Below are 21,947 nucleotides of genomic sequence, written 5' to 3'. Positions count from 1 at the left end.
CTGTATTGTATTCATCCTCATACAAAAAAGACAAGTTTGTTCTTGTAGTCGAGTAATATTCAACCAGGAGTATCTGCCATACACACACACACACACACACACACAGCGCTCAAAGAAATGTAGGGAACACTTTGATCCCTTAATTATTTTGAGTTTCCATGAACGGTGTACATACTGCTAACAAAAACTGCTCAAAAGAATTAAGGGATCAAAGTGTTCCCTTCATTATTTTGAGCAGTGACTTTGACTCAAGTACTTTGTCCACCACTGTTTAAATGTGCACAACACCCATCTAGTTTGGTCAATGTTGTTCAAAAAGACAGACTAAATGACGTGTCCCAGCTACGCCTGAACTGCACACAGGCACATCTTTGCTGGTTTAACAGCAAAGGAGATGGTGGCTACTATTTTTGTATTCACAATGCATCCATGTATACTATGTTATGCTGGCAGAAGTGTATCGTTTGTGATATATAAAAAAAAAAAAAAAAGACAGAGAGACAAAGTAAGAAAACATTCTTTAATTTTTTTCCACTGTATGGAAATATTAGATTTTCATATTCATCCTCATACAAAAAGGCAGACGTGTTCTTAACGTTTACACCTTTTGCATTAGAATACATTGACACCATTGCAGTTACAAAAACATCAATAACACAAAACAATGAAAAAATGTAAAGAAAAACAAATGTCATACAAAATGAAGACCACTAACTTGTCTTTAGAGTCAAAAAATGCCATCAATAATAAATACTATTTTTTTAATCATTGGTAAGCATATAGTTTAAAATAAAAAGATGTTGATAGGACTTACATTCTTTAAAAAAAACAAAATTGAATGCTTTTAAAATACTACGGAACCCTGGTATCATTGTAAACTACAGAACTAGCCGAGTGGTGTTTTAACTCGCTTGTTTCACAAGTGGAAATACTGACATACAAAGACTAGAGCAAATGCACAAACTTTCTCTCCCACACACACACACACACACACACACACACTATAAGACTGAGTGGAGGTGACACTGTGATTAAAAACCAGCAGCATTGCTGTGGTGGCATCATTCCAGGCTCGTTCACACATTACAACGTAGACATTTAGTTTTTGCCGTCGCGACAGAATTCAGAGACACGTTTATCCTAGAGGAGTTGCCTGCTCCTCTCGTTACAAGCTAAGAAAATGGCTGCTGTCGTGTATGGCTTTTGTTTTCTCTTTCAAAAAACAGTGCAGTCGAGTTGACTGGATTGGTCACCGTGGGAATGGATTCCACGGGGGTGGGGTGGGGTGTGGGGGGGTTGTAATACCCCAGTGTATGCGATGCGTGGCCCTTGAGGGGCTAAGGAGATAAAACGCACCAGTGGTCCAGTATCGGACATGGCCTCGGTAGAACAGTGGGGCGGAGCGCCATTCGTTACCACACTTCAGGGACATCAAACAGGGATGTTGTAGGTGATGCCCCTAAACAAGGACACAGAACGACAGGTTTAGAGATGTCCCTAAACAAGGACACAGAACGACAGGTTTAGAGACAAAACGTAAGGCAGTGGTTCTCTTTAAAAAAAAGACATTCACCCACCCAACACAGAAGAAACAAACCTTAAAGGGGAATTTTGGACTAATGTTTTCTTACCTTTTCTATGACGTCTTAGGATGAATGGTACAGTAGAAAAATGGCATAACTCCATCCCGGGTCTGCCACAGCTTAAAACGTGCGCGGATAGGCCTTGCGCTAGATCGCGTATTTTAATAGCTTTTTTTTGGTGAGATCTGACGTTCATAGTGACAGAACACTACGACTATGAACGCCAGATATCACCACTTTAAAAAAAAAAAAGCTATTAAAATACGCAATCTATCGCAAGGCCTATCCGCGCACGTTTTAAGCTGTGGCGTACCCGGGATAGAGTCAAGACATTTTTCTACTGTACCATTCATCGTATGATATCATAACGTCATAGAAAAAGGTAAGAAAACCATAGTCCAAAATTCTCCTTTAAATGGCACCAGATAAAAAGCAATTATTTTTTGTTGCTACATTTCAATTATCTTATCCTAAGTTGAAATGCAATAAAGCATACAAGTCATTATTGCAAAAGCCCAAATCTGAAGGCGGATTAAGCCAGTCTGGTTTCAATAATGGGAACACCAGGGTGCTCACAGAAGCCATATTATCGCTTCCTTCACAGGTGTTACCAATGGTACTAATGAAGGCTCTGTTCCATTTAGTGTAGCACACAATAGTTCTCAGATTTTTTTTGAATTTCAGATTTCCACAACCCCCCTTAACTCTGAGAGTGTACAAATGGAACCAAATGGACCCGTAAGGGTCCATTTGGTTCCATTTGTACACTCTCAGAGTTACACACCCGTAAAGGGCCATTTGGGAGTGTTTCCAGTGAGCCAACATGCACAATATCAGCACCCTGACTCCGTCTGACCAGAATGGAACAGAGCCTTCATTAGTATCATTGGTAACACCTGTGAATGTCTTCATAATATGGCTGCTGTGAATAGAGCCTATTAGAGATGACAGCCTCCCTGGTGATGAGAGCGCCTGGAGCCACCCTGTGGTCAGACAGTGGCTAATACAGCTCACAGCCACGCTTTTACCCCCAAACCAGACGAGCTCAACCCTTACCAACTTGGGCTTAGCATTGAATAACTGATTAACTCAATATCAGATTAGGGGTGTTATCGTGCCACCAGACACCTCTGTGCATACATCAAGCTGTTAATCCTTCTTGGTCAGAAAAAAAAACGTGATAAATCCAAACACTTTTGAGATCCTTCTAGCACCCGTGCAGAAACCCAGTTAGTCCAGACATCTTGTTTCCATGTTTGAATATGTCAACCGTGTGAGAACCAACTATAACGTGGTTGCTGGGTTCTTGAACCCTGCTATTCCTTTATTCTTTTTAATTTTACCTTTTTTATCATTATATATTTTTAGGCCTTTACAATCTTCCTTTCCCCGGCTCTATCCGTCCTGATGCTCTCATTTGTGTCATTCCTGTTGTAAAAGAAAAGGTTTATCTTTCATATTTTAAATGACACATCCCAGGGTTCTTGTCAAATGGTTGAATACGGTTTGTGTAAAATCAGCATAGTGAGGTGTCCGGTGGCACGGGGGGGGGGGCTGGGGACGGCAGTTCAAATCCTCCACGGTGCCTCCGGCTTGGCCGGGCACTCGACACACACAATAGGACATGGTTGTCTACACCCTCCCCAGACCAGCTGTACAGTAGGGCGTGGCAGTATAACACACGGAGGGAAATTGGCAAAAAAAAAAAGTAAGTTGACTTGCTTGTCCATTATCTACAGCTAGAGAGTAGATTAACCCATTTAGACCTGGAACGCATCTGTGTCACTTTAGGTTTCTTTGGCTATTCAAAAATAGCAGATATACAAGCTCATAGCGCGGCACCGAGTGCCGCGCTATGAGCTTGTAGATCTGCTATTTTTGAAAAATCGTGAAAATTGTTTTTTTATATTTTTTTCCGAAAAACTGTTAGGATTTAGATTTTTTAGACGCGACCTCAGGTCTTAATGGGTTAAGACTAGCTGACCCCATTAGTTCCCATGTATAAAACACAAATGTAAAACATCTGCCCACCATTTTAAAATCTCACGATTACGAAACCAGTTCACAGACAGACATACGTTTCTTATTCTTTCGGCCGTTCTTGCCCTTCTTCGAAGGCGGTTGCTGCCAGGTGTCCATGCCTTCCTCGGCGTTGATCGTCGGCTCCGTGTGCCCGGGACTCTCCCCCTCCTTCTCCTCCTCCTCCGGACTGGCCGCTGGAGAGTCCGATATGGTTCTGAGGAGCACGGATCAAAAATCAGGCCATTGTCGACCTCTACAGTACATGCACGACTAATCCAAGTCCATGTGGAGATGAGTTTTACATACTGTGTCTTGAGCCAGCCTTCTGAGGTCTTGCTGTCTACGACGCCCGCGTAGGTCTGCGCGCGCATTTCTGGGGACGAGAAGCAAACCATTAAGGGCCAGTCACATCGAGCACAATAACTATAAAGATAGATTTTTTTTACTATTGTTTATATACAAGTCTAACTCAAGTCATATAGTCTAACTCGTGGACACCAGTGTCCACACCACAACAATCAGGAATTGTTTCTAAACGGCACATTTTCATTTTGTATCGCCATTTTGTTGCACTGAGCACTTTGTCCAGTTGGAGTGTTGAATGTGTAATGGACCACAATGGAAACAAGCTTTTCACTTTTCCCCCCCCAGTCGGCATTTTTAACACTGGACTTTTAAAAAACTGTCAATAAAAAATAATTCAATAAAAAAAATACAATGGTGAACGATATCGTTATCATTATAGTGCTAGGCGTGAACGGCCCTTTACCGACACATTTGTGTGAACGGAGCACTAACCCTTTAAGACCTGGAACGCATCTGTGTCACGTTTTAATTTGAGCTAAAAAGCATTATTTTAAACTTTGGCTATTCAAAAATAGCAGATCTACAAGCTCGTAGCGCGGCACCGAGTGCCGCGCCACGAGCTTGTAGATCTGCTATTTTTGAAAAATTGTGAAAATGTGTGCAAATCTTTGAATGTTTACTCTTTTAAAGCGAACACTTTTATCTCAAATCCTTGCTTCTGGGGGTCCCTGGAACAAAATATTTTGAGATGGGGGTCCGCGGCCAAATACATATCATTTTGTGGGTCCTTGACATGAAAAAGTTTGAGCACCACTGATATAGAAACACATACGTTTTTTTCAGAATACTGTTGGGATTTAGAAGACATTTGTAGAATCGGCCTCAGGTCTTAATGGGCTAACCTATTACAGAGTGAACCCTGAACGTCATTCTCTGACCGTCGCAAATTCAACACACAAAACATGCACGGTCGCACTACTAACCGTCGGTCTTGATCTTCTTCCTGCCCGTACCGTCTTCCTGTGCGTAATGGCTCCAACCGTCCGTGACGGAGGTCTCTCCGCCGGCACCCTGCTCCGCCGGGACGGGGCTGATGCTGCGTTTCCCCAGGGGCCTGTAGTGGGGGGGCTTCAGCCAGCTGTCCTCTCCCCAGTGGGAGGAGGCCTGGCCCCCCGTCGTCTTGTCCTTGTCCCGCTGCTTGCCCTGCAGGTACTCGGCGTAGGTCTGGATGCGGTAGCTCTCCGCGTAGCGGCTGGTGTTCATGGCTGTGGGTTGGGGGTTATGGGGTCAGTGGTGGAAAAAGTACTTGAATTCTTTACTTAAGTAAAAGTACCAATACTGCAATATAAAAATACTCTGTTACAAGTAAAAGTCCAACATTCAAAATTTACTTGAGTAAAAGTACAAAAGTATTGGCATCAAAATGTACTTAAAGTACCAAAAGTAAAAGTACTAAATATTTGAAAATAGCAGATCTACAAGCTCACAACGCGTCGCGATGCGACGCGTTGTGAGCTTGTAGATCTGCTATTTTCAAATAGCCTAGGTTTAAAATAGGTTTAAAGTGGTTAGTGTACGTTTCATTATATCATAATTTATATCTGAAAAGTAACTAAAGTTTTCAAATAATTGTAGTGGAGTAAAAGTACAAAATGTGCCTCTGAGATGTAGTGGAGTAGAAGTAAAAGTATTGGACATTGGAAATACTCAAGTAAAGTACAAATACCTCAAAATTGTACTAAGTACAGTACTTAAGTAAATGTACTTCGTTACTTTCCACCACTGTATGGGACTGTATGGGGTCAGACACTTGAGGCTTATGTGCTGGTATAATAACATTCAGTGCTCATTTTTTACAGCGAATTCTGATTCAGTCTAGTCTTTTGAATAACACGCCATTAAATCGTAGTCTTATTTTAGTCATCTGAAGTCGTCTTAAAGGACAACTTTGTTTTTTTACAACCAATGTTTATGTTTTAGATTGTAATTAAAGTAAATAAAAGATGAGTGTTAAAAAAAATTAATTTACTGCTTTCTATAGTTTTAGCAATTTTCACAATCTTTTTTACAGTGTTTTCACAGTGGGCGGGGGCATTCTGTCCGGTGGCTAAATATGTATTTTTTTAACACATTAACCCGGCGTTTTCTTTATTATTATTTACAGTAGCTCTTCTAGCCCCCAATAACTCACATCTGGCCATCTCAGACAGCCGGACCTTTTTTATTGTGTAAAAAAGGCATATTTAGCCACCGGACAGAATGCCCCCGCCCACTGTAAAAAATATCGCAAAAAATGCTAAAACTATAGAAAGCAGTAAATGAAAAAAAAATTACACTCATCATTTATTTACTTTAATTACAAGCTAAAATATAAACCTTGGTTGTAAAAAACCAAAGTTGTCCTTTAAGTCGACTAAATATCAAAATCTTAGTCTTTTAGTTTTAGTCAACAAAATGAACACTGGCGGCATAGAATATCGTTGCTGTTCGGCACAAACACTTCTTCTCCATATTCTACTTTGTGTTTCTTCTTAAATGAATGCTCAAATTAAGTTTCCAAAACTGTTACTTTTCAGGATTCAAATTCTGACGTAGACAATATGTACTGTATACCCCCCCCCCCCCCCCCCCATTATTGCAAAAGCCCAAATCTGAAGGCGGATTAAGCCAGTCTGGTTTCAATAATGGGAACACCAGGGTGCTCATGTATAGGCTCTATTCACAGCAGCCATATTATCGCTTCCTTCACAGGTGTTACCAATGACACTAATGAAGGCTCCGTTCCATTTAGTGTAGCACACAGTAGTTCTCAGATTTTTTTTTAATTTCAGATTTCCACGACCCCCATAACTCTGAGAGTGTACAAATGGAACCAAATGGACCCGTAAGGGTCCATTTGGTTCCATTTGTACACTCTCAGAGTTACACACCCGTAAAGGGCCATTTGGGAGTGTTTCCAGTGAGCCAACATGCACAATATCAGCACCCTGACTCCGTCTGACCAGAATAGAACAGCGCCTTCATTAGTATCATTGGTAACACCTGTGAATGTCTTCATAATATGGCTGCTGTGAATAGAGCCTATTAGAGATGACAGCCTCCCTGGTGATGAGAGCGCCTGGAGCCACCCTGTGGTCAGACAGTGGCTAATACAGCTCACAGCCACGCTTTTACCCCCAAACCAGACGAGACAATATGTACTGTATACCCCCCCCCAAGCAGCAGTCTACTAAAAACGTCTATAAATGGTTCCAAATAGACTCACCTATCTGGACCTGCTCCGTCTGACTGAGCGAGACGAATGCAGACGTGTCGTCGATCCATGACACCTGAATGTTACCTGGATGGAAAAAAAGACAACGGGTGAGGAACTGATGATGGGTCATAAAAGTGCGTGTGAGCAGAACCAAACCTGCTCTGCTTCTGTCGTTCGGTCTTACCGAAGGCACTGAAGAGCTGGAAGAGGTCACTGGTCTTCCACTCTTTTGGGAAGGTCACGTACAGAACGTGGTCTCTCTTAGGTTGCACTGTAGGGAGAGGGACGAGGAGGGAGGTGAAAGAGATGGGATAAGTTAAAAAAAAAGGGGGAGGGATGGCGTTAAAAGGAGAACAGACAATTTAAGAGTAGCAAAGTAGTGTTAGATAATCTACTCACAATCAGGTCCAGTAAGGTTGAGGTAGGGAATATCTATGATCCTCATTAGGAAAAGTCTGGAGTTGAGGAGGAAAAAAACAAGGTTGTTTCACTTTTAAAATATGTGAAGACGCCAATTAAAAAAGAGCCAGATATGAGGGTGCCATGATCAAGAGCCGGTTCCTTCCCATGACACAGCAGCAGTATGTTATAGCCATGTTCTTAGAAAAGTGGGGAGGTTTAAGGCATTGACTATGGCGAGGAGTGACAGCTGCAGCAAATATATGAGTAAATGTTGCCGCTGCCACTGTGCAGCGAGACACAGCGGCAGGGAAACCACAAGCACTCTTCGGTCTCGGGTAGGGTAAGTGATATTTTTGGGTTAAAACAAAAAGTGCTGGTGGGAGCTGCTGGTTTGAATTTGATCAGGCGATTGCAATGGCCATTGCCAAAACAAAAAGTTCAACAAGTCGAAGTCTGATGACACCCGTGATCAGCACAAGGCTCGTAGATGCTCTACAGTACATTGAATCAAAAATAAAATATTGACTGCGTTTCTTACTTGTTGACGAAAGGCTCGATTAGTTTGGAGCGAGCCGACAAGTGGGCTTTGGGTGGGGTCAGGAATGTGCCTACAAAAGAAAATAAATAAAAGTCAGGCAAATTATGCACTACAAAGACCAAATATTTGGCAAAAATAGCAGAGCTACAAGCATAGCAAAGTGATGCTATGAGAGCGTGTAGACTGTAGACCTGGTTTGGTCTTTGGTCAACCAAGAATTTGTTAGTCGAGTAGTCGTTGATTATGTCCATGCTGAATTAAACATTTATTGCTAAATGATGCTCACTTCTCTTGTAAACTCACACCCTTTAAGTCTACAGCTACAGTAGTATACATCGTGAAATTAACATTAAATAGTTAGTTCCCAACCTCAATGAAAAGAAAAGGCTGGTCTTGGCATGATTGTATGTCGCAAACACAATTTTACAGATTTGTCAATTGAATCAACAAATTGATTGAAGAATTCAGTCCCTCTGTGATGGCTTGTTACAGCTAACGGAGTGTGTGTGAATGCATGCGTTACCCAGGTAGTTGGCCATGGCGATGAAACAGAGGCCAGTGATGTAGGCGTCGTAGCCCGCCTCGTGGAGCTGATCGTGGGCCGTGTCGTAGCTGGGGAAGCCTTCTGCCGCCTCTGGTGGCGGAGAAATGATGGAGAGAAGGAAAAAAAGGAGTGTGAGATGGACTGAAGAGAAGATCAGTCAAATGTGGGAGTGGGGGGGACAGAGCCTTCTCTAGTGAATGTTCTCACCGACGCCAGGAGATTTGAAGGGCTTCCCCTTCAGCTGTTTCTCCAGCTCAGCCAGAGAAGTGTTGGTGATCAAATCCTAGAAAACAAAACAACATCAGACCAATTTCCCCAAATGGACCCTTACAGAGCCAACTCTGCGATTTATGGGGGTCTTTGAAATTAAAACGTTTCAGAACCCCTGAAATAGAGATTCAGCTAAATCCTTCAATTGAAACTTGGAAGAGTTACAGTACCTTGAACGGCTGTGTTGAGGCCATTAGCTTAGTGTCCAAAAGTCTAAGAAGAGACAGAACTAGTGTTATTCACTTAAATAGAGGGGGTACCCAATACCAGTCCTATGGCATTCACACTTAAATGTTCGTTAAAAATTGTTCTGCAAAGCTCTAAAGTTTTGTTTTCCTAATATATTACGGATATTCTTTTCCTCCCAGTCTTTTAAATGGATCTACTGTAAGTCAGATAAGTCCAGCTGAAGGCACACACATGCACTTCTTAACACTACTTCTACACGCTGGGTACAAACGACGAGATTCTGAAGAGCAGACATGAAAGTACAGATACAGGACATGGTCTAAATAAATAGATACAGTATGCTGTCAAAACTAGGATCTAAGATCATTGCAAATGGCAATGTTGTCGAGTACAAGGATGCATTCATCCTCCTTTATTAGGACAAATAATAATAAGTAATAATAAGTCGTTTAATGACTAATTCACCCATTTTCAACCCATCTTCATGGTCCTCACTAACACTTATTATGGTTGTCTACTCGGTCTGCGTCTCAGGGTAGGGCTGTGGACAGAAACCTGCCTACCAGTGACATCGACGGGGAATGCAAGCTAATATGCAGGCTTTCTATTCCTGTAAAGTTGGCATGCTTTAACCCATTTAGACCTGACGCCGATTCTAAAAACGCCTTCTAAATCCTGACCTTTTCTGAAAAACTTTAAATATTTATTCAAAAAATGACAACAAATGTATGTTGCTTAGTATACTGTACATAGCAACAACAACCGCAAAAGGGGTTCTCGTCCTGAAAGGTATAGTTGTCATTTTGTTTAAAAAAATAAACCTGCCAAAGGATGAGGTCACTGGTATATGAGTATATATACTTGGAGCTTGTAGAGCATCCAGACTAGCATGACTCTAGTCTGGAACAAGCTAAGCAGTCCCAAATCTGAGTTTGTTTGTTTTCAATGCACTGTTGCATTAAACGTTTTCAGGCCAAGGACCCCCTAGCTGAGAGAGAGATGAAGCAGGGACCCCCTTCTCTATATTGTGTAAAATTGTGTTTCAGATTAAAGTTTTTTGTTTTACTTCGTCCGCTATTTTTTTCCCTCTACACCTATAGGCTCTTTGCCAAAAATAGCCGATCTACAAGCTCTCAACGCCTCGTGCTTGTAGATCTGCTATTTTCGGCTAATGTTCGCCTCAGAAAAGGAATTTTAGGGTTCAAGTGGTTAATGTAAAAAAACTAAATCCTATCACACAAAGATTTGGCCGACCCCCTATAGTAACTCTGAGGACCCCCTAGGGGTCCCGGACCCCCTGTTGAAGACCCCTGGTTTATGGCATACAATGTACTGGATGTAAGGAGATGTCCACATAAAGATACCATTTTGATTTATGTGTAAACAAGACTGCTTTGGAGACTCTATTAAGTGCATATTTTACTTCTCAACTTTTGACTTCAGTTTTATGAACAGTGGATGGGCGTTCTTTTAATCCTTATTAACAGGAAAAGGGCATTCTTTTCATCTTTATTAACTGGGGAAGAGCGTTCTCCTAGTCTTTATTAGCTGATGTAGGGCGTTCCAACTTAGATGCGGATGCTTTTCTGTCTCATAAAAGTTGGCTTGATATATTGAGCTTTAAGTCTGCCTGAAATTGCTTTGGATGAAAATTACTTTATTATTGACCATGAAGTAGCACATTACACTACCATTTAGAGACATTTCATTCTGTTATTTTTCAAACAGCTCAAATGTTTGTTATGTAGTTTTTGATTAACAACTTGCATTTAATCAAACAATGGAGTCTCACATTGCGATGCGACGTGATATGCGTTTATAGATGCGATGTAGTGTGACACCGGCGTAACATAAACATGAAGTAAATTAAGCATGAAGGGCTATGCGGTTTTGGGGTATTATCGGCAAGGGAAAAGTAGAACACGGTTACCTACCTTGGGAAGACATACTTCGTGACCTCCTTAAAGTCCTGAAGATCCTAGTAAACAGAGACGAGACACCATGAAAATGCATCTTTAAGTCAGTCTAGAATGACTTTGAACCCTGACACTAAGACACCATGTCACCAAAAGTGAACATTTCTTCTAAGGACATGCCCAAAATAGTGACACCAGAGTTACATTATTTGTTGCTTTCTTTTTACACTATTACAGTGGTTCTCAACCTGTGGGTCGGGACCCCTAGGGTCTCTTTTGGGGTGACAGATGACAGTGAATTGACAATTTAAGGACTTTTAAGACCCTTTTAATATCTCAAATGAAAGACAATTGCTGCATCAATCAGCAAACTGGCCAAATAACAAATGTAAATTGTGAAAATAACTACAAACTCACAATGCCTCGCAAAGCAAAAGCTTTATACATGTGATCTGTAGATCTGCTATTTTCACAATTTTTATCTGTGGGAACTGAGGCAACTCCTACAATTTCAAGTGCTTGTCAGGGAAGGGGTCCCCGGTTCAACTCACGGCCTGAAAAGGTTGAGAACCACTCTACTAGTAGACTCCTTTAGCCTAGTAGTGAACATGTGGTGTGTGTACCTCTGGCAGCAGGCAGTAGAACTGGTGGATAGTGTGCATGACGTCAAGCAACATGTTGTGTCCAACCACCAGCTTACCCTGTGTGTTGGGTCAAACAGAAACACTGCAAGTCAACGTCACTGGTGATCATGTGGATTAAACGTAGATTGACTGGAGAGTTCACAAATTCACTCAATTTTAAACTGGAATAAAAATCTAGACAACAAAAAAAAAAAAAGGCGCCATTTCTAATAAACAAGTCCAAAATGTGCAGAGAATAAAGCAGAAAGAATGCTTGTAACTCTACGGGTCTAAATTATGACGTTAATTTATGGTTTCGGTTGGTGGCATTTCATTTTTGGTTTTGGCTTTCTGCTGGTAAATTCAAACAGATGTTTGTCATTTCTTTTGATCGGGGCCTCTGTGATTGGCATCGTACAATAATACCTGACCTGTTGCGTCATTTATCGTACCCGACCAGATGAAGACCCGTTTGGTTGATTTGTGTTGACAAGCCATGTAAATAAGGCTTTTTAAACAGATTTTTGGACTTCCATCCTTGTTTCAGAGTACCTCTCCCCCCCCCCCCCCCCCCCAGAGTGGCATTATGAGGAGATTATAATGGTGACAGCTATGTGCATGATTGATGTTGCAGACTTACAGATTTGGCCATGGCGTGGATCACTCTGGAGAAGCCTACAGCATCGTTCAACTCCTCCTACAGGGGGGGGAAAAAAAAAACATAGGTCATTACATCATCCTACTTGGAACAGGGTTGGAGCCATAAGAACCCGTTCCAACATTACAAGAATCCACCAAATGTTTTTTTTTTAAGTTTCCCTAATCGATTCCCCAAATAAAAATCAGTGTGCGTGCGAGTGTGTGGGTACAACAAGATGCAGACCAGTCTCAGATTGAAGCTTTTAACCCATTAAGACCTGGAACTGTGTCATTTTTAGATTTGAGCTAAAAAGCATTCTTTTACACTTTGGGCTATTCAAAAATAGCAGATATACAAGCTCGTAGCGCGGCACCGAGTGCCGCGCTATGAGCTTGTAGATCTGCTATTTCTGAAAATTCGTGAGAATGTGTGCAAATCTTTGAATATATATATTTTTAAAGAGAACATTTTTAACTCAAATCTTTGCTTCTTGGGGTCCCTGGAACAAAATATTTTGATGGGGGTCCGCGGCCAAATATATATCATTTTGGGGGTCCTTGACATGAAAAAGATTGAGCACCACTGATCTAGAAACATACGTTTTTCAGAAAAGTTGAGATTTAGGAGACATGTAGAATCGGCTTCAGGTCTCAATGGGTTAAAAAAGGTCAGAAGGAGCACATACTAGTGCATGAAATTGTGCATATTACGCATTCAACCCATAAGTTAATAACTCATCCAATATGACAAAACACCTACAACAATACACCAGAAATTTGCGTTGGATTACCAATCTCAATGAAGTTTCAATACTCTGCAAGTTGATTTTCAAACAAACTACAGTATGCTTTGGAAAGTGGTCAGTGGTCATGTATATAAGTGAGTCGTAGTCAGTGGGCTAAACACGCGAGTCAGTCCGTCGGTATGGTCCTTTAAGTAAAAGACATTGATCCTATCAACTCTGAATCCTAGAAACACCGTTACAAATACACAGAGAGGCATGGTTACACAGAGAGGTTAAGAGTTGAGCTGTACGACACTCAGAAAGACATACAAGGACATTTGATAGCCAGTCTCACAAACTCACCTGTTCCCTCTCCAGTTTCTGTTGCTCTCTCCTCTTCCTCTCCTCGTCATCTACTTTGCTGATCTGGATGAAGCGTTCTTTCTGCGCACACACACACACACTTTACGTTCAGAATTTTGCTCCAGTAGAAACCAATTGTTAAAATGAAAATAAAAAACAAGTCCTTACTTTTTCTGTCTCAATGGTCTCCACATGAATGCCTTTGGGGAACCTGGGTTTGACAAATGTCAGATAATGATGAATAAGAATGAAGGCACAATTACCCAAAGCCATACGATAACCAATAGTGCCTATATAAATAAATACAAACACACTCACTTCCAGTTCAAGGTCTGGTATATCAGCTTTCTCTGGAACCTGGTGAGAAAGAGGAATGGAGGGTAAATACAACACGCTTGTAAAGGTTGAATCTCCACGCCGGTTATAGCCTTTCAACCCATTAAATCCAGGAAAGCATCCGTGTCATTTTAGATCTTAGCGTTGGCTATTCAAAAATAGCAAGATATACAAGCTCACAGCGAGCTTGTACATCTGCCATTTTTATACACAAAGCTTCTCTTCTGGCCTGGGGATCGCTGGCACAAAACATTTTCAGATGGGGGTGCGCGGCCACATACATTTAACTACTGTACATTACCCAGTGCATGGCTCCAGTTCCACCGTCTTCTCAGCGTTGGTAAACAGGGCTTCGACTTTTTCCCTGTAGAGAAAAGATAAGACAGGGGGGGGATCATGTAGAGAAAAGATAAAGACGTGAGGGGATGTCACAGAGGGACAAACAAAGACACTTTGTTTGCAAGATTACAATAAACACTTACGGCCTATAAAACACATTTGTACAACTAATAGAACAAATAGCGTCACATTGCGAGCTTGTAGATGTAAGGAAGCCTTGCCGAGCCCTGAGCACCATAGGACAGGAGCCTATCTCCTGTTTCCTTAGCGTGAGGCATCTTGATGTACAAGTACACAATTGGCTCCCACTTTTAGAGTCTTTGGTATGACCCGGCCCGGGGATTGAACCTCAACTTCGCAGACTCAGGGCGGACACTCGAACCACAGACGTGCCATTTGTGTCATCTTTGAAAACATTTGCCTATAAATGCCATGCATGGGGATGCCAGGGTGAAAGTGTTTAACTGTAGACTCAGATTCGCACAGCGGTAGTGGGTCTACCCATCATGTGTTGAAAAATAAAACCAAAAACGAATCAAAGCGCAGACTGGTTAGATTCCTTTCCAAAAAACGTTTGGGCCGGTTGCCTCCAACCACCTGGTTATCTCTCACAGCAGCACTGCCTTTTTGGAAGACGTCCTGCTCTGCTGTGAGAACACACGCTTTGTTGACGTCGCAGCATGCCACTCTGGTATGGCTCAGCCTCTCCCTAAACTCAGTCCTGGACATGATAAAAAATAGCAGATATACAAGCTCATAGCGCGGCACCGAGTGCCGCGCTATGAGCTTGTAGATCTGCTATTTCTGAAAAATCGGGAAAATTATTTTTTAAATATTTTTTTCCGAAAAACTGATTTAAAAAAATGTTTAGAAGCGGCCTCAGGTCTTAATGGGTTAATGTGGAGTGCCAAGCAGGGATGCATTGTGTACCATTTCATAGTCTTTGGTTGAACTTGGCTGGCCGAAGCCCCTGATCTCCCAATCTCAGGGCAGACACCAACCACAAGCCTGGTATACATATTTGAGTTCGGCTCAACTGGAAGCAACGGTGTCAAGCATTATATACATGATGTGATTGACACTGAACATGTTTATGACTCTTTCAAAGCTGCAGATATTGGGCTTAATAAAACAAATCTGACAACGGCAGCATCGAATGTCTCAGACAGAAACAATGCCACCACAACCCGGACGGTTACACCAAGCCAATACAGCGTTTCCAAGTGTAGCACCACATGCATCCCAGAGAATGAAAGCTAATGATTGTAGTGGCTTTTCATGTAGTGCCACCCTTGGGCAAAATATTCCACTTGTACACAAGATCTCTTAAAATAACCATTTGAGTGACCTGCCCTCCTGACATTTTATCTAGCAGAACAAAATTTCAACTTCGCACAGGAGATAAATACCTCATAATCAAACAGATAAATGCTGGATATTCAAACTCAACATTTCCCATACTCAAGGCTGTGACAACAGGAGTGGAAGTACTAACTTGGCATCAGCCGTATTAGTGTAAAGCACATATACAAATGGCATTTGCTTGCCCCTGTCCATTTAAGTTAGCTATCAGCTCTTGTGTCAGGTCTGTAAGGCTATAATTACCATCAATCTGCGTGACAAAACAATTAGCATGGATGTGGACTTCTGCCTGTCAACTGTGAGTCATCGAGCCCAGTCTAGGACAGGGGTTCTCAACCTTTTCAGGCCGCGACCCCCAAAATAATGATATTATTTCCCGCGACCCCCCGCGTGCACGCGCGGTCCCGTTCGCGCGCGCAAAGGTTGTTTAATTATAATAGGTTATTTGATAATTGTTTATTATCAAAATATTTTTGCAAAAAGTGGGTAAATTGAGTAAATTAACTGATAAAACATGAATTAATGATAACATAAAAAAATATTTTGTTTATAAAAAAAAAAAAAAACTTTTTTTTTTTTCTCAAATTCACCAAAAAATCTGGTGACCCCTCCAAATTATTTGGCGACCCCCCTGGGGGTCGCGACCCCCAGGTTGAGAACCACTGGTCTAGGAGACGATGCGAGGTCTTTGTTTTAAGACAATTCCTTCAGAAGAAAACCCGAGTGATAAAAAATAGGGCTTTAGGAAAACTTACACCACCCTGTTGATGAAAGCTTTATGTTCTTCAGGTACACAAGTAACACTTTTTGGGGGCGTGATGAAGTTGGGCGCTCCCACTCCGTTGGCCTGCTGGTTCCTCCGTTCCTCGGTCTGCTCTCTCAGCTGGGCTTCCTCTTCATGGTTCAGGTATGGGATGCCTACAACAAGCAGAGAGAAAGGTTTAGGCATTTTAGATTTAAGACTTTTTTTACCCATTGAGACCTGGAACTGTGTCATTTTTTGATTTGAGCTAAAAAGCATTATTTTACACTTTGGGCTATTCAAAAATAGCAGATATACAAGCTCATAGCGCGGCACAGAGTGCCGCACTATGAGCTTGTAGATCTGCTATTTTTGAAAAATCGTGAAAATGTGTGCAAATCTTTGAATATAAATACTTTTAAAGCGAACATTTGTAACTGAAATCTTAGCTTCTGGGGGGTCCCTGGAACAACATATTTTGATGGGGGTCCACGGCCAAATACATATCATTTTGGGGGTTCTTGGCATGAAAAAGATTGAGCACCACTGATATAGAAACATACGTTTTTCAGAAAACTGTTGAGATTTAGGAGACTCACCTGAATCAGATTCAGGTCTCAATGGGTTAATGCAAGGCAGAATTAAATGTAACCACTTGAACCCTAGCATCCTTTCAAAAATAGCAAATCTACAATCTCACGACACACTGTCGTGAGATTGACAACGTCATACAACGAAGTATAAAATAGGGCTTCATGCTGAGAATATCAACTATGAGACTCCTCAAGCATCTTCTACTTACCGTGACGGAACACCTTGTTGAAGTCAAAGCCCTGGCTGGCCAGGAAGTCTATACTGGAACTCTGCGGAGAAACAGATTTAAATCAGACGTAAAAGACGGGGAAATAAAAAAAAGACGATGGTATCCTTTTAACGCAGCCTTTTCAAACCCGAGGTCGAACGTACAGCATCACCCCATTGTTGAGGACATAGTCATCAAGGGATTTTGGAAGTAATACGATGAAGATCAAGTGGTGTCTGATCAAGGACAGGATGCCACTATATAATATTTCACAGTCTGGCTGTGCAGGTTATGGTTGAGAAATGGAGGCTCTCGTCTTGCATGTTCAGGTAAGATTACATCCCAAAATTGTTCTGGTGATAATGTAATGCAAATGAGGCGATCCACTGGCGCAGTCAGGCGGAGAATTTGATTTTGTTTTTAAGGGATTGTTTAGTGATAAATTATAGTGAGACGCAGGGGAGTAGGTAGAGTGTTTCTAAAATGGATTGGGTTTTTCCCCCACTAGAGCCAAACCTACCGGAACGGATTATGTTTCAGTATTCAGTGCATCATTCAATCCAATTTTCTTTTAAACACTTTGAAACTAGAGTCCCTATTTTGGGCATGTCATTATAGGCCAAAACACATTTTGACACGTTTGACAAGTTCACAGCTGTGAACTTGTAGGTTGAGGCACTGTTCCTTCTGTGACAAGCAAACACTTAAAAGATCTTTTCTTTTGGCTTTTTAAGAAATATAATACATTACATACAGCCTTTGTCAGTTTTACAATTACAGCAACCTTTCCTATCTCAAAACTGTCAAGTCTTATCACCAATGGTACAAATGTCATTCTCAGCCATTCAGAGAGACAACGGCACATCATTGATTTACCTGACAGATGAATTTGATATCTGGTGACGTCCTGTTGAACGGCTTAGGGAATATATAAAAATTAAAAGCCTTGATGATATACCTGCAGAGAAAGTCAAGAGAGTTTCATCATCAAACGTGTGCACACCTCCATCACCAACAACACCACAGACCAGATGGGGATATCTAAAAGCAATGTTAGGCAAGCTGATAGTTGCCATAATTATACCACATACACCTACAGGCGTTACTGGCATTACAATAAATAGAGATTGAAGTGGATGTTTTGTTCTACTTTGTGTGGACAGACAGCCACGTTTCCCTCCCAATTATGCATATGATAATGCAGAAATCATATTGCATCCAAATACACACACAAATCAACTTACTTTGACTGTGTTGAATCATATTTGAATGTGCACAGCCCAAACTGGAAGAGGAGAAAGTCCATGGAATGCTGCGAAGAGGTGCAGAGGGGAACAGATTAGTTACACGCAGCCAAACAGTATAACACTTTCAACCGTGGCATCCCTATTTTGGGCATATCATTATAGGCGAACCCTAGTGTCCCTATTGTGGAGTGAACATCCAGCAAAAAGAGCTGCTCTACAAGCTCACAATCGACCATTTTCAGTGAAGAAATGTGGTGTAGAGGGAAAAAAGGGAGGGGGCCTAGTACAGACCATCAACGAGCTCAAAACGTGTCACTTCGCACCGCGTTTTCAGCTTGTAGATCTGCTACTTTTGCCGTTTTCTAATTTGAATCCTGAGGTAACAGTTTTGGACATGTGAGGTTTCCACCTGATATCTATAGATATAGTTTAAGTGGTTAATTGCACAAATGTTCCATGTGAATTTCAGTCTGCCATGATTCTTTGTCAATGTTTCATATCTACAGTACAGTGCATTATGGCTTTTAAAAACAAACAAAGAGGCACAATAGTTAGAAATTAGCAGGAGCTATAAGCATGACGGTTGAAATTTAACTAGGAAAAATTGCGTCTGTCCCCACTAAAACAAAAGAATGAATAGAAAAGAAGAAAACCTTTTTCAGCTTCATGTATCGTTCCTCCGGTGTGTCTAGGCCATTGGTTAGTGCACTGACGTTGGGGCCATCGCTGATGCCTACATTTTAACAAACTGCACGTTAGCTGGGAGTCTATTATAGACATAAATGCTTTAATTCAGTGGTTCTCAGTCACATCTTCATGTCAAAGACACCCACATTGAGAGACGCATTAGGCCTCCCATTTTAAAAGATTGTGCCAGGGACCCCCATAAGAGAAGTTTTGTGTTGTTGGCTTAAGTATATGCCCCATTTTGCTGGGGACCCTGGAACCCCCTTAACCCATTAAGACCTGGAACTGAGTCATTTTTAGATTTGAGCTAAAAAGCATTATTTTACACTTTGGGCTATTCAAAAATAGCAGATATACAAGCTCATAGCGCGGCACCGAGTGCCGCGCTACGAGCTTGTAGATCTGCTATTTTTGAAAAATCGTGAAAATGTGTGCAAACCTTTGAATATATATATATTTTTAAAGTGAACATTTTTAACTCAAATTGTTGCCTCTGGGGGTCCCTGGAACAAAATATTTTGATGGGGGTCCACGGCCAAATACATATAATTTTGGGGGTCCTTGACATGAAAAAGATTGAGCACCACTGACATAGAAACATACGTTTTTCAGAATACTGTTGGGATTTAGGAGACGTGTAGAATCGGCTTCAGGACTCAATGGGTTAAGGATCGCTGGGGGTTCCTGCATTGAGAACCACTGCACATTCCACAAGTGCACATCAAAACGTCTGATCAACAATAGACACTTTACCTGAAAACTCCCCATCGATAGCCAGGAAATCTGCCTCCTCTATGGCACTGTACACCGTGCTCAGACTGTCTTTAAAATCTGTAACACACGGAACAGAGGGGACCAATCATAGTTAAAAGACACAATCCGTAAGTTCCATGCCCTATGCAGGGGTGAACAAAGTACTCGATCGCAGTACTCAAGTCAGTATATAGACATACTGTAAATATTACTCAATTACAAGTGAACGTTGCTTTGGTACTTGCTTGTATGCTATTGCTGGACTGATATTTTCCACTATAATATAGTGGAATTAACCATTTATTTGAAGTGGTTAATTCATAATGTACTTGTTCCCCTCTTCCTGGAAATGTATGGCCACAATAGAGTCCCCAAAGGATGTTTTATGTTATACTTTTAGCCTAAATGGTTTAATGTAACTTTTTGGACCAATACAGTACTCAATCAAAAGTACGATATTTTCCTTTGAAAATGTAGCCGAGTTAAAGTCATAAGTATCCAAAAGTACAATTACTCAAGTACAGTACAGATACTCAAAATCTCTGCTCAACCAAAAGAGGTAATCTCCACATGCTTGACCATGTGACAAATTTGGCTTAGTAGCTTCAGGCAGTACTACTTGTCAAACCAGTAGGTGTCCTACCCGACACCAGGGTCTAAATGGAGAAGATGCACAGACCTGAGACCACCTAGTTAGTGGTCATATAGACAAGTGAACTTTGTCATATTGTACTCATATAGTTTGGTTAAAATAACTTTATTAAAACATGTCCCGGATTGCATCTTTAACGTGGAGCTGCCTCAGCTGCGTGCATGCTCCTACAATGCAACATGCTTGGTGTTACATGGATCCATGTGTGACTTTAAAAGGGTGCAAATCCAATTTGAAGCAAATGTAACCGAATGGACACCGTTTGTTTACATCTGTACCTTCTCAAAGTTACATTAACACAGGTTTACAGGCCTGTCACAAATATTATGTAATCGCAATTATTTCAAAAAGTCGCAATTATATTTTGCATAATCGTCATAATCATTCCCATGTTAAAAAATAAATATACATATTTGTTTTAATGCAACAATAGTGGAAAGCAGATCTATACGCTCAAAACGCGCCGTCCACTATTAATGTTTATACGTAAATAAAGTCATTAAATGTGTCATTTTCTCATATCTGCCCTGTGCAACTTTTGTTTACGAAGTGGAAAAGCCGAAACAGAAATGTGTTTTATTCATAATAACGTTAATGTTAAATGATTGATCGGATTTATTTGAGTATGAATTAATAGTCAAGTAAAATGTGAAAATAATCGAGACTCCAATCCAGACAGTAGATGTAGCGTTAGCTAGCAGACGGCAGTAGCACACACATACACATACAAACGACACATCTCGGGGGGGATATTTTACATATTTTGCATAGTTTACAGCGTGCCTTTTAACACCGTCGTTTCTCACGTGCACGTAGTTGCAGACGTAATGAAACAGTGTGAATGGTTCGTGTAGAAATACTCACTCGTCCGTGTCACCTCCATCCTGCACACAATAAGTCAAGTGTTGAGCTAACGCTTCGCTAGCAACTCTCCTGTCTGCCTTTTAACCCCTTTTTCTACAAACACTTCCGGGTGCGTGGAGCGTGCGACGCTTTTATTTTGGACGTCAGCCCTCGAACTGGATCCAATTCACTTTGTACTTTGAAGATCCGGTCTTACAGCAGATACGGAAATAATACCTACGTATCTGTGTGAAAAGTACCGGATACAGTAGGCGGGTTCTAAGGCGGATATAGGTACTGAACGGTAAAGGTTAAGATCAATACAAAATAAATAATAATAATAATAATAAGGGTAATAATAATAATAATAATAATAATAATAATAATAATAATAATAATAATAATAATAATAATAATAATAATAATTTGAATGTGTGATAGTACATAAGAGTACAAAACAAACATTACACCAAGACAATACAAGTCCCCTGTATTTATATGTATGTGCATGTATAGGGATGAAGTGGGCAATGTATGTTTTGTAATAATAATACAAATCTACAAAGTAACTAGTCAGTAACTCAAGTTTTCAAATAATTGTAGTGGAGTAAAAGTACAATATTTACCTCTGAGATGTAGTGGAGTAGAAGTAAAAGTACTGAAAACTGGAAATACGCCAGTGAAGTAAAATACCTAAAAATTACAGTAAAAGTAAAAGTACAGTACTTGAGTAAATGTACTTTGTTACTTACACCACTGCTTAAATCCCATATACTTGGGTTCCCCAGTACTTGGTCTTGGTCCAGAC

The 21,947-nt window shown here is 41.0% G+C and overlaps 1 protein-coding gene across 2 annotated transcripts; it reads right to left on the bottom strand.

Annotated features, from left to right (window-relative positions):
* Positions 1-499: 499 nt before the first annotated feature.
* parn (poly(A)-specific ribonuclease (deadenylation nuclease)) lies at positions 500-21,253 on the bottom strand. Of its 2 annotated transcripts, none has more exons than XM_084074827.1 (25): positions 21,161-21,253; positions 19,645-19,722; positions 18,858-18,937; positions 18,202-18,269; positions 17,834-17,915; positions 16,958-17,018; positions 16,169-16,331; positions 14,014-14,076; positions 13,695-13,733; positions 13,545-13,587; positions 13,377-13,457; positions 12,290-12,346; positions 11,650-11,727; positions 11,045-11,088; positions 9,092-9,134; positions 8,859-8,934; positions 8,631-8,741; positions 8,108-8,177; positions 7,567-7,622; positions 7,352-7,438; positions 7,177-7,251; positions 4,895-5,176; positions 3,912-3,978; positions 3,662-3,819; positions 500-1,497 (listed from the first exon to the last, which is right to left on the bottom strand). In XM_084074827.1, the coding sequence occupies exons 1-25, from the start codon at positions 21,177-21,179 to the stop codon at positions 1,460-1,462; spliced, it is 2,019 nt and encodes a 672-aa protein (XP_083930953.1). In that variant the 5' UTR covers positions 21,180-21,253; the 3' UTR covers positions 500-1,459. The 2 variants fall into 2 exon arrangements, with proteins under 2 accessions (XP_083930953.1, XP_083930952.1); XM_084074826.1 differs by having other exon boundaries at positions 500-1,459; positions 21,161-21,251.
* Between the last annotated feature and the right edge of the window lie 694 nt (positions 21,254-21,947).

The sequence above is a fragment of the Gymnoscopelus microlampas genome (assembly GCF_963454915.1).
Source record: "Gymnoscopelus microlampas genome assembly, chromosome: 2".
In the NCBI taxonomy this organism is placed as follows: domain Eukaryota; kingdom Metazoa; phylum Chordata; class Actinopteri; order Myctophiformes; family Myctophidae; genus Gymnoscopelus; species Gymnoscopelus microlampas.
Note: the sequence above shows the minus strand (reverse complement) of the source record. Positions and strands in the feature narration are given on the sequence as shown.